The sequence below is a fragment of the Equus quagga genome, chromosome 13, assembly GCF_021613505.1.
Source record: "Equus quagga isolate Etosha38 chromosome 13, UCLA_HA_Equagga_1.0, whole genome shotgun sequence".
Lineage (NCBI taxonomy): Eukaryota > Metazoa > Chordata > Mammalia > Perissodactyla > Equidae > Equus > Equus quagga.
Window position 1 is genome coordinate 34,661,833 of NC_060279.1, and position 14,093 is coordinate 34,675,925.

At 36.3% G+C, this 14,093-nt stretch overlaps 1 protein-coding gene across 1 annotated transcript; it reads right to left on the reverse strand.

Annotated features, from left to right (window-relative positions):
* Window positions 1–7,077: 7,077 nt before the first annotated feature.
* On the reverse strand, window positions 7,078–8,107 carry LOC124250164 (olfactory receptor 6K6). The gene has a single exon (XM_046682005.1). It carries the CDS (start codon window positions 8,041–8,043, stop codon window positions 7,078–7,080), a length of 966 nt encoding a protein of 321 aa, XP_046537961.1. The 5' UTR covers window positions 8,044–8,107.
* Window positions 8,108–14,093: the final 5,986 nt, after the last annotated feature.

A 14,093-nucleotide genomic window follows, 5' to 3' on the forward strand; every position in this document is an offset into this window, starting at 1 on the left:
GGAAACAGGATTACTTTTTGTGTTGGATTACTTTTTTATTTCTTTTAAAGCTAATTATTTTCTTAAATATATGAAAAGTATGTGAAAATCTTATAATTTAGTGTGAGAAATATGGGGGTTAATTATTAGCTGGCGTTGGAGATTATTTATGCATCTGAATATCTACTGTAAGTAGAGGATCAAATATTGACAATAAGAAAATTTTCAATTCAAGAAAACATTCAGTTCTATATAGAACTTTCTAATACAATCCCAAAGTTTTTGTATTCCTACTCTCTTAAAGATATCCATCCATCTATACATCCATCCATCCATCCAGTCAACTCGGCACACGTTTATTTAGGTCTTATTATATATCAGATGACATGCTAAGTTCTACATAAAACAATGAACAAAATAGATATTGTCCAGTCCCTGCCCTTAAGATGTTTTAAAACAGTTGAGGATATAGATATTATAATAACAGTTTTTGATTAGTTACAATTAATTAAGTAAAGTTTTGATAATTAGCAATAAAATACACACATTTTCTTCTTGAGGATGTTACATATTTGAGGTGAAAACTAAAGGATAAATGAGAGTTATCCTTTTTAATGAAAACAATAATAGCAATAATTATATCTATTTCATAAATTTGGAAATTTAGACCAAGATAGATGGAATAGCTTGCCAAAAATTATAAAGCAAGTCAGAATCAGGGACTCTGAAAAAGAAAATAGTTTTCAGCCTCCAAAGCTAGGTCCTGCTAGTCTTTAAAATGTCCAGGGAAGGAAGGAAAAAGAAGAAAGAGAAGAAAGTAACAGTTAAGAAGATGATAACTAGGTTACGGATCTGGAAACACACAGTTGCTAGGGAGTTGGCTTCTGAGGACTTGCTGAGGCAAGTGTGACAAGTGGGTCTCACCTTAAAGAAAGTGAAAGGACAATCCACAGAATAGGAAAAAAATATTTCCAAATTGTATGTCTGGTAAGGGACTTGTATCTACCATTATAAAGCATTCTTACAATTCACTAATAAAAAGACAAATAACCCAATTTAAAAAGCAAGCAAATGATCTGAATAGATGTTTATTCAAAGAAAACAAGCTAGTAGCCAATAAGCATATAAAAAGATGTTCATCATTAATCACCAGGAAAATACAAATGAACACCACAATGAGTTACTACTATATACTCACTAAAATGTCTAGAATCAAAAAGTCAGATTACCACATATATTGGTGAGGATGTGGAGGAGTCAGAACCTTCATACACCACTTGAAGCAACGTTAAATGATGTAGCCACTTTGGAAAACAGTCCAGCAGTTCCTTAAAAGATTAAACATAGAGTTATCATATGACCTAACAATTCCACTTCTAGGTTAAACATACAAGAGAAATGGAAATATATGCCCACGTGGAAACTCGTATATGAATATTTGTGGTAGTATTATTCATAGCAGCCAAAATGTAGAAACTGTCAAAATGCCTATCAATGGAGGACTAGATAAACAAAATATGTATGTCCAAACAATGGAAAGTGTTTTGTACATAGAAAGCAAAGACATGTTACATGTTACAGCATGAATGAACCTTGTACATATTATGCTAAGTGAAAGAAACCCAACATGAAACACCACATACTACATGATATCACACATAGGAAATATGCAGAACAGAGAAATCTATAAAAATAAAAGGTATACTAGTGGTGGGGGAAAAGGGAGAGAAAAGGACAAATGAATAAGGGGTGGTAGCAGAGTACAGGGTTTCTTTTTAAGGTGATTAAAATTTTCTAAAATTGACTGTGGCGATGGCTGTACAATATCTGTGAATATATTAAAAACCATTCAATTGTATACTTTAAATGGGTGAATTGCATAGTATGTAGTATGTAAATTATATCTCAATAAAGCTGTGTTAAAAAGTAGGGTTGAGGGGCTGGCCCTGGTGGCATAGTGGTTAGGTTTGGCATGCCCCACTTTGGTGGCCTGGTTTCATGGGTTCAGATCCTGGGCACAGACCTACACCACTCATCAAGCCATGCTGTGGCCATGACCCATATACAAAATAGTGGAAGATTGGCACAGATGTTAGCAAAAAGAGGAAGATTGGCAACAGATGTTAGCTCAGGGCCAATCTTCCTCAAGCAAAAAGAGGAAGATTGGCAACAGATGTTAGCTTAGGGCCAATCTTCCTCACCTCCCCACTCCCCGCAAAAAAAGTGAGGATGAAGGTAGGCAAATCTTCTTATGAATACTTGCGTTAAAAACTGCTGCAGTAAACGGTCTGGATTTTTATAGGAAACTGTGAGTTTAAGAGGTGGATGGACACAGTCTCACCAGAACCCAGTCAACCTGTCCACTGGCTTGTTGGCTGGATCTACTTTATTCTAGATGTCTCCATAGGGAAAAAGCCTTTGAAGACTGTTTTTAGATTTAGTTCTGACCTGGGAACTAAACGGACTGATAAATAGGGAGAGGGACTGAAAGAGAGAGAGAGAGAAAGAAGAAAGGAGGGAAGGGGGGGTGGGGGCGATCAAGCAAATGGGGAGGACTATTCTAAATTAAAAATGGATTTAAAAGACATGATAACCAAAAGTCACATGAATCTTGAGTCAAGTCAACTGTGAAAACACATTCAGTTTGGGGGAAACTGAGGACTTTAACTGTGGACTAAGTGTTAGGTGATATGGAAGACTTATTGTCGATTTTTTAGAGTGTGAGAATGGTATTATGGTTAGTGAAAAAAATGTATTTAGGGTGAAATGTAAAGATCTTTGAGATTTACTTAAAAATGTTTTTAAAAAAGAGATGAAGTAATAATGGCAAAATATTATATATTATTAAAATTTGAGACATATGGGTTTAATATTTACTCCATGAATAATTTAAAATATTGTGTAATAAAACACTTTTTAAAAAAGCTAAAGAAAAAGAGTAGTCACTAAAAAGAGAATTATTATCTATGTTTCCAAATTAGCAGAGACAAAAGTTTCTAGGGAAAAATATAGAAAATTGTGTCAATTCAATTAGAGGCAGAAAGGAAGAAGAAAAAATCTAGAGAGGAAAGAATGAAAAAACAGGAAACACAGTATTTTGGTAGAAATACTTTCAAATAGATTTAAATCACAAAATATGTAAATGGATTAAGTGCACCTATTATAATACAAAGATTATCATATTAGATCTTTTAAATCAAACTATATGCCACTTATAAGATATATATATCTAAACATACAGACACACAGAGACAAAGTATGGGAAGAAAAATAGAGAAAAGATTTGTGTAGCAATATTAGTAAGAAACAAAATAGAATTTATGACAAAGAAGCATTATCAGCAATGCAGAGAGAAACTTTAAAGTATTGTCAGAAAAATTTCACCAAAGACACAGCATTCTCACTTCAGTTATATCGAACAACACAGCTTCAAAGCATGTAAAAGAAAAAGTGACAAAAATATTGGAATGAATTAACACATTTTAACATATCTCTGAAAGAAATGTAAATGATTATGACAAGCAAATAAATGAGCAAAGTTCTGGAAAAGTCAAACATAAGCCTAATTTTTTAGATATATATATTTATTTACATATCATATTGTATATATAATAAAAGCTTGTTTTATATATATATATAACATGTGCTATATATTATGTAAAGTATTTTATATATATATCTTCTATACACCAAACATATAGAGAAATTATATGTTTCCATTACACATGAAGCATTTATAAACTTGATAGAATTTTTAAGGAAATTCTATTTTAAAATACAGATGTCTTACTGACTAATTTCTCTGAACATAGGAAAGGGATGGGTTGGGAGAAGATTATTAAAAGGAGAGGTATGCATCAAAAATAAAATTTATCTCCTTGATTATTTTACTTTATCTAGCATGGGAGTTGATTAGTACAAAGATATAAGATACATGTAAGGTCACCTAGAATAGCAAAGTAAACAATAAAACATTTATTTTTTATTTTTTTAATTTTTTTTTAAAGATTTTATTTTTTCCTTTTTCTCCCCAAAGCCCCCCGGTACATAGTTGTGTATTCTTCGTTGTGGGTTCTTCTAGTTGTGGCATGTGGGACGCTGCCTCAGCGTGGTCTGATGAGCAGTGCCATGTCCGCGCCCAGGATTCGAACCAACGAAACACTGGGCCGCCTGCAGCGGAGCACGCGAACTTAACCACTCGGCCACGGGACCAGCCCCTAAAACATTTATTTTTTAAAGGAAACATATGTATTCAATTTAGGGATATCACCGGAGTTTTGCACGGCTGATATACGTGTCTTATTCAGACTTGGTGCTTTGGTCGTGAGATTTCAACCGCTATTTGAGAGAAATGAAATTTAAACTGTGAGATTGAGGGTCTCCTATCCCAGTCTCTTTAGAGAAGTAGTATTTAATCTCACACTCTGAGAGTGTCTGACTCTTTTGCTAAAGGGTTTAGCTACAAGAGTTATCATTTTCAAGTTCCAAAATAAAAAGAACTGTGCCTTATGAAAGAGTAAATGTCCAACATGGGGAAACAGTATTATATCCTAAATAAGACTCTGTTGTCTATGCGTACACTGGTAAGGTGTTCTTTTGTTTGTATCAAAAGTTGATACAACAATTTTATTTCTTGGCCATGTATAACTTATTGTGTAGAATTTGGGTAACTCAGCATTTATTACTGGGATTCCAGAAAGAAAAAACTAAAGATTGAATGGCACTCCCTGGAGTTTTACAACATGAGGGCCCAGGAATTAATTTTCAGCTCAGAACAATAATAAAAGTAAAAAAATATTGATTAATAATAACTAATATTTGATAAGCATTATAGACACTGGGCTCAGAATTTTATACATATTATAGCATTTACTCTTCAAAATCCCAAAAGATTCTATATTATAGAAAGGGACACTGAGGCTCAGGACACTTATGTTAGTTCTCCAAGTTTGTGCAGCTGGAAAGTGGAAAACTCACGATTCATGTTTAGATAATATAATATCAAAGTCCTCGGTCTTAGTAACCACCTTAAGTTTACGCTAATAAAGAGAAGCTATCTGATAATTAGCACTAGCTAACATTGTAGGAGATCGCCTTGGTTAAATGCTCAAGCAGAGGGGGAATTATCTTTTTTCTGATATGCTGAGGAGCAGTTCTCATACCAGGTGCACAGATAACTGGATGTCTGCTAAGGTACTTATTCAAAGAGGTTTGAAACACAAATACTAAATTTTGGAAGGTTTAGAGGAAATAAAATAGCTAAATGACTGGAAACGAGTCTATAAGGACTATGGAATCTTATGCCAAGAAAAACGGTGAATTTGATGGATAATGACATTCTTATTAATAGCAGGAATAATGACTTATTAGTCTCTGAGGCCTCCAAAAGCCAAGACCACTGGTATAATAGTTGCAATGTGAATTCTCTGCACCTAACAGAGTACCTAACATAGAATTGCTACTCAAACGTTATTTTTTAATAAATAAGCCTTGAAACATGGAGGAGTAAATCCTTTCACCACTTTTTGTATAACAGCTAGTAATCACATTTACTCACTGAATACCACATTTCGTTTGGAACTCCTCTTAGGTTTAGTAATTGGTCTAGGAAGAAAGCTATGTAAAGTGGGCACAAGATCATGGTGAATAAGGACCTGGCTCTCAGATCAGATAGAATTAAGTTTCTGCCCTGGATTCCTAATACTTAGCTCTGTGGAGTTGGACTAGTTATTGAAACGCTGTTTCATATTTCTCATTTGGAAAAAAAATGAGTTAACATTTATTTCACAGGATTGTTGTGAGGATAAATGAGACAATGCATGCAAGGTCCTTACCATAAGCTCAAACATTGTTAAACATCTTAGCTCTTATGAATACTAAAGAGCGCTCAGGTTAGAAATGATCTTAGTGATGACCTAATCCAGTTGTTTCCAATTGTTTCCAAATCTGACATATGATCAGAATTTTCTTGGGTGCTTTTCAGATTGCAAATGCATGGGCTTCACTTTCAGATTTTCTGACTAGTAACTTCTGATGATCAGTTTGGGGAACCACTGATTTAATCCAACCACGTAACTTTATAGACAAGGAAATGGCACAAGTTAGTGGCATAAAAAGACATAAAATCTCGTCCTTGAACCCCATAGTCCAGTAGTCTTTCTGTGATGCCACAATCACCTGAAGCCTGGGAAAGTGGCAGAGGAAAGAACCAATGGCTCCTGCGACTCGTTGAAAACTTTTAAGGTTTCATAAAACTTTTGGGAAAAGAAGTTTATATAATTTCACTCCTTGAATACCAACTAGATTAAACAAAAGTTTGTATTTATTTGGGCCAGAGAATAAGTCTTAGCTCTGCCACTAACTACATGACCTTAGGCAAGTCATTAAACTTCTTTGAGCTTTGAGTTCCAACATTTAAATTAATGATAATGCCTGACCTAACTACTTCAGAATATTTTAAATTTCAAGAGGTTTCATATACGTGAAAACATTTCAAATATTAAACTGCTAGAGAAATATAGTGGACTATTATTGATGTTAATTTTTTTCTCTCTCAATAGGGCCTAAAATTCTATAACACATAGTGTGCATGATCAGTCCATTACTGTTGAATTGAATTTGTAGATTAAATAAGCTAAATATAGAGAAGGCTTCTCACTAATGTCAGGAAATTGTTTATTAATGTGGGATGTTGAATAATAGGGAGATTCATTACAGGAAAGAGGATTGGGGGAAAGTTAACAGTAGCAATTTTCAGAACTATGATGTCTTTCGTCTCTCTTCTATCCTGCTTTCTGGCCTCACCAGCATGTGAGGCCACAGAAGAGAAGGGCAGGACCCCAGTGGTAGAGTGTGAGGAAGGAGCCAACCTGAGCTACAAAGCAGGATAATCCACGTGTCCTGTTTAAGCTACCACAAACATGGTAGGGGCATTGATGTAAACAGGCCATGCCATTGCCACCAATGACCTGGACACAGCAGTTTTTCATTCTTGTTTATAATAATAGAGCAAGTAGCTGCAGCAATAGAAAAAGACCATAATCATGAACAAGACAAGGAACAGTGAACTTCCAGGAGGTTTCTCAGAGTCTCTAGGATCTAGATCAATCTCCCAACCCCACCAGCCCTCTTCTGATAGCAGAAAAGCCTCCCAATAGCATCTTTCATGTCCTTGTTTCTCAGGCTATAGATAATGGGGTTGAGGAAGGGAGCAAGGATAACAAAAGTGACAGCAGTTGCCGTGTCCCAAAACACTGAGTAGCTAGCTGAGAATCGCAAATACATGACAGCCACACTACCAAAAAACAGCAAAAACACAGCAAGGTGGGCAGCACAGGTGGAAAAGGCTTTATGACGGCTCTCGGCTGAGGGCATCCTCAGAATCACCATGATGATCCGGATGTAGGATAGGGAGATGACCAGGAAAGAGGCTAGGATCTCCACTGCATGGATGGCATCCACAATGACCACCAGGGATGTGTCTGTGCAGGCCAAGCTCAGCACAGGTGTGAAGTCGCAGAAGATCTGATGAATCTCATTGGAGCCGCAGAAAGGCAGGGTGGCCATCCATGCGATCTCAGGGAGCACAAGGAAGAAGCCACAGAGACAGGATCCAGCTGTCAGCAGGATACAAAATTTGGGAGTCATGATAATTGGGTAATGGAGAGGATTACAGATCGCTATGTACCTGTCAATGGCCATTGCTGTCAGGACACAGCCTTCTGTGATACCAAGAGAATGGAAGAAGTACATCTGCATGAGGCAGCCAGCCAGAGAGATGGTCTTCTGCTCACTGACTAGGCTGGAGAGCATCTTGGGGATGGTAGTTGTGGTATACCAGATCTCCAGGAAAGAGAGAACACTGATGAAGAAATACATGGGAGTGCGCAGAGCCGTGTCCAGCTGGATGACAATGAATATCATTAGGTTCCCAGTTATGATAAACCCATAGATAAGAAGCAAGGGAATAAAGAATAAAAGGCCACCTTCATGCAGATGTGGAAACATAGAGAAGAGGAACTCAGTCAACATTGTCTGATTTTCACTGGTCATCAACTGTGTCATCTGTGAGCAGAAGAAAGGAGACAAAGAAACTCCTGGAGTTGGGATGGTGATTGCCCATTGAAAATTGCTTCCCTCCTTTCTGTAATCAGTTACTTAAGCTGACTCTGGGATCCTAAACAGGCCAGTTGGAAACATCTCTCAGCTGTACGTACAACATTGAAAGATTGGCTTTGACCCCTAACTGACCTTTTTGTAAACATCTCTAATTGATTCAAAGCAAACACAAAGCAACACACAATTTAAGTCTCTGAAAATATTTTCTGGAGGTTCATTTACTTCTTTAATTTTTGAGTCTTTATCCTCCTCATATCTGCCCTCTGTGTTTAACTTTAAAACTTATAACTTTCTTTCCAACTATTCTCCATTCCTGTTCTGTAGAAAAGTAATTCTTTGAAAAAATGTAAATACATTATCAGGAGCCCTTCTCCCAATAATTCATGTTTTTCCCCCATCTTTTCCGGCCCTGATATCTAACTTGAGGCTGCCTAACGTATTCATCTTTATCTCTCTGCTTTTTTTTCCTGTTGGTTTCATAGTAACATGTCTGTTTCTCATGAAACAATAAGTACCTGGACATCAGGAAATATTCCTCCTTTCAATCTTTGCTTTGTCTGTTTTTTTTTTTTTTTTTTTTTAGGAAGATTAGCCCTGAGCCAACTGCTGCCAATCCTCCTCTTTTTTTCCAAGGAACACTGGCCCTGAGCTAACATCCATGCCCATCCTCCTTTACGTTATATGTGGGATGCCTACCACAGAGTGGCATGCCAAGCAGTGCCATGTCCTCATCCGGGATCGGAACCGGCGAACCCCAGGCTGCCAAAGCGGAACGTGCTCACTTAACCACTGTGCCACTGGGCCGGCCCCCCTCTGCTTTGTCTTTAACTCACCCTTCTCCTTCTCCTCTCTCAATGGTTGACGTTGATAATTTCTCAGACCAAAAGTCTGTCCAGAACCACCTTGCACCTGGTTAGTGGCCTTTGAATTTTGAACAAGCATTTAACTCCATCCCCACTCATCCCATCCCTCCTAAGAAGGTCACATAGCCAAAGAAAGGAAATCATTCTGAATAAAAAATCACTTCTATCATAATTATGGCTATCTTGGGACAGGAGTGTCATAGAAACCAGCTGCAGTAGAAATCAGACCAGCATGTCCTTGTTGGTGAGAAGGGACAACTGAACTTTTTGAAGGGTAATTAAAGTTAGTGATAGACTATGTATTAGTGTTCATCTTACTATTTTAACATCTTTTTCACTGGTCTTCTTACCTCTACGGAAGCATTCTACAGATAAACATTCCTAAGCATGGCTTTTCTTGTCCTTCTTTTCAAGAACATTCAAGGACAAAGCGCAAAGGTCTTAGCCTGATCCTCATTGTTTTCTCTGATCTGTTTCCAATCATATATTAGAGACAAATGTTTTTCTACATACTCATCAGCTCAGGCATAGGACCAATTTCCTGCATTTCTATTTTGCTTACTCATTTCCTCCTTCCATTTTCCTGATCTCTTCCTATTATAATCTAAGCTGCCAAAGTCCAGTAAGTGTTCCCATTATCATTGATTTTCAATGACCTGAAGTAATCACTCTCTCCTCTGACTCCCCATTGTGCTTTATATTTTCCTCCTTCATGACTTCTAACCCATCCTTTAAATGTTTTCATGTCAGTATTTTCTCCCTCAAGCAGACTGAAAGCTTCTCATAGGGAATCATAAAGGAGAAATGAAACAGTGTTATTGAAGAGATCCCATGTAATGGTCGTGGAACTAGGCATTTTACATGTTTTGTCTCATTTATTTTTTTCCTAGGATAAAGAGATTATTACTATTGCTTTATAGGTAGAGAAATTGAGCACCAAAGGGGAGAAATAACTTGTCCAAATTCACATAGATAAGATCAAAACAATCACTGGAAACCTTGTCTGCACGTGTTAAAAGTCCACTATTATTTCTTATACCACAGTGGGAAATTTAAGTCAGGACTCATCAGTCATTTTGTCTGTGTCCCTGTGTATGTAGGACTGTCTTGAGCATGAGGGTGTGAGCTGATGTGGTTCTTCTCAGGAGGTCAAAAGCAGATTAAAATAAATGCATTGCAGGCTAGGAGAATCAATTTATAGAGGATGCCTCCTGTTTCATGTCTCAAGCCTTGAGGAAAAAAGATAAGAGAAATGAGCTTTGGAAGGGAATAAGCAACAGTGCTTAGCAGGAGAGCAGAGCCTGCATGGGGAAGGGTGTGAGGGGTCTGAGGCGTTCTCTGACAGAAGCAGCCACTTGTCTGTACTTTCTACTTGTTCTTTCTCATCCTAAAGTACCAGAGAATAGCATGCTAAGTAGTCATTACGGAGAACACAGATGGACAAAGAAGGAGACTATCAGAAAAGGCAAGAAATTCACTGTTAAGTGGCTCATAAAAGGCAAATAGAGTCTCCATTTTTTTGCTCTGAGCTTGAGGCCCTTCTCACTAATAAGGCTGCATAATGATGGCTTCAACATTCATTCATACGTTTTATTCAGTTAACACTCACATATTGATCGATCCTCTGCTATATGCCAATCACTGCTGTAGGTAAAGGGCTATACAAAGCTGAATAAAACATTATTCTTGCTTCTGAAACACATAAAGGACATTTAAAAAATTTCTGGGGTGACAGATAATCAACAATGATCAAGGAGCTCAGCCATCGTCAAAAGAGACTTGAATTAGATTTTAATCCTGGATAAAAAGCAATAAGTTTCTCTCTGTAATTCCCTAGGAATCCGCAATTCTTCGGACACCAACAAAATTTTAGTATTGGAAAGACCTTATCAGTATCCTCATCTGTTAGCTGAACTATATTCTTTCCAATGTCCTTTCTAGATTTCTGGTCTCACTACTCTAATTTTTTCACTCATGTAATAAAGTTCTAAAAACATGAGATTTTACCCCATATATTGAGAAAATTTTACCCTGAAAGACAAGGGCAAATCTAGGTTCTGAAGAGTTGAGGATATAAAGAAAACGTTGGGTAGGCACAGTAAAGTAAAAGACAGGTTAGCAGTCTCAATTAGCTGATGCCCTTTTGACAACAGTCTTCAGCACTTACACTAAGTGAGACCACAAGAATGCTCTTCAGAATCTCTGCAGCCACTTGCCTCCTCTGCTAGTTTGTCGATGAGGATATAGATGTCTCCATAGTCTCTTCAGGGAATATGCAGAATGGAAACCTCATCTTTCCTGGGAGTTTCTCTTTGAATGATGCAGGAACTAAAGGAAAATGGTACATCTCACTCTCCTCTCCAAGGGACAAATTAGGAGAAAAGTGTCGCATAGTAATTTAGACATTCCCCAGGGTCCTGGAGCTACATCACCTTGTCTCTCATAGGGGAGTATAAAGCTGGGCACTGGGGCCCAGAATAGCTGTGGGTGTCAGAATAGACTTCAGTTAGGATCATGCTTCTCTGGAATGCGCATTAAGTAAACACTACTCTCTTCTCAGCCTTTCACTCATTTCGCGCAATGATTTCCATTCTTTCTGCTGATATAATAATAATAATAAATATACTTTTCAAAGTTTTTAAATACACATTATCTCATTTGATTCTTTAAAAAATTATATGTTTAAAAATGGTTAAGGATGGTGAATTTTATGTTATGTGTTTTGTACCACAATTAAAAAAATTTTTATGAGGTTGGCAAGACAAAATTCATTCCTATTTTGCAGGTGGAGAAATTAAGAAGAGCTAAAGGCTTGCTCCTATTCACATAGGCAATGCAAAGAAGGGAAGGAATTGAACCTTAATCATCTGAGTTCAAATCTAGGTACCAGTAACTTTATTCTTCAGTTATAACTCTTGCTGTTTTTTTGGCAGTGTGGCTGTCATGTATTTGCAATTCTCAGCTACCTACTCAGTGTTTTGGGACACGGCAACTGCTGTCACTTTTGTTATCCTTGCTCCCTTCCTCAACCCCATTATCTATAGCCTGAGAAACAAGGACATGAAAGATGCTATTGGGAGGCTTTTCTGCTATCAGAAGAGGGCTGGTGGGGTTGGGAGATTGATCTAGATCCTAGAGACTCTGAGAAACCTCCTGGAAGTTCACTGTTCCTTGTCTTGTTCATGGTTATGTTCTTTTTCTATTGCTGCAGCTACTTGTTCTATTATTATAAACAAGAATGAAAAACTGCTGTGTCCAGGTCATTGATGGCAATGGCATAGCCTGTTTACATCAATGCCCCTATCATGTTTGTGGTAGCTTAAACAGGATTAAAATGGTGTGGCTTCTCCTACTGTGCATCAAGGTATATTATAAAGCAATATAATAAAATACCAATGGAAGTGAACAAGCCAGTGGAAGTCAAGAAACAGACTGATGCAATATGGAGTTTTGACATACGGTAGAGCAGAGACAGCAGATCATTGAGGGAAAGATGGAAAGAATTGGCACAATAGGTCTGTGGAGAAAGGAGTATTACTTAATAAATAGTGCTGGAACCTTTGTTTAATTATGTTAGAAACATAAAATTTGTCATGACCTCTTTACATTGCCATAAATTTACGCATAGAATGAAGACTTAATGTGAAAAGTCAACTTTAATACTTTTGAATAAAATTTTGGAGACTATTTTTATCACTTCAAGTAAGAAAAAGTTGTAAACAATTAGATAGAAATATGAACTATAAAGGAAAAGACCAATAATTTTCAAGTACATTAATACTTCCAATTACCAAATGGTACCATAAAGAAAGAAAAAGATAAGTAACATAGTAACATAGTAGGAGTGTGTATTTGTAACATACATAACTGATAGTGATTATTATTCAGAATATATAAAGATCTCCTACAAATTAATGAGAGTGATAAAAAACCAAGTGAGGATATATATCCTTGTGTATATATATATATATATATATATATATATGTGTGTGTGTGTATATATATATATATAAATCAAGTGAAAAAATATATTATATATATATAAATATGTGCTCAACTTCATTGATAAGTAGAGAAATGCAAATCAAAACAATAGTTCATTATTTTTACCTACGGCAACCAAACAGCAACAAATATGACCACACAAAATGTTAGAAGAAATGCACAACAATAAAAATTCATGCATTGTTGACAGGATACAGACTTCAGAAAACAATTTTGTGGTATCTAGTAAAGTTGAAGATGCAAATAGTCTACAGTAGAAAAAATTCATGCCTAACGGGTGATTAAATTGTATCACATTTATACGAGACAGCTGTGATTCTCTTTTAAAGCTGTAGCTAGATACATTTACGTGAATGAGTCTCAAAAATACAATGTTGAGCAAATAAGCAAGTTGTAAAATAATACCTAAAATATGACTCAATTTATATAGAGTTAAACAGGTCAAACTAAATAATATACTGTTTTTGACTGTATATCCGTGTGCTTTGTAGAATAATAAACACAAAATTCAGGTTAATGGTGATGTGCAACATGAGAAGAAAAATAATTGGATTGAGGAGGAGCATTTAGTGAACTTAAAAGTTACTGAAAATGTTCTATTTGTTAAGTGGGGTCATAGGTTCATGTGAATGAGAGGTAAAAAAGTGAAAAGATAAATAGCAATAAAAGATAAACCACTCTTTAAAGAAAATAAAGGAGAGAATAAAGACAGCATGGTAGCCTTAAAGCAACAATAAATAGAGGAAGAGTATATATTTTAAGATGATTATATTCAAACATATATATAAACAGAATGAACAGGTTACATGAGAGAAAGAATTTGAGGATATATAGGTAAGTAGGACAACTGAGGAAGCAATGTCTTTGGATGAGATGACCTGAGACACAGAACTTCGGTGTGCATGAGGAGGAATTTATCTTAGACAGATGGTAAGACTCTTCCAGTGAAACCAAAGCGAAGCAGGTAAACGTGAAATGACTACAGATTAGTCTACTCCTGGGACACTATTTGATTCTTAAAATCAGTTCATTCATTCATTTATTCAACTGTATATTCATTCATCAAATGCTTATTAAGTATCTGTTTTTAAATATCACATCTTTTAAATCTAGTCATTCAGAGTCACT

What these genes read in the sequence shown, in the direction of transcription:
- LOC124250164 (XM_046682005.1), bottom strand. Translation starts at nt 8,043, where the DNA reads ATGACACAGTTGATGACCAGTGAAAATCAGACAATGTTGACTGAGTTC.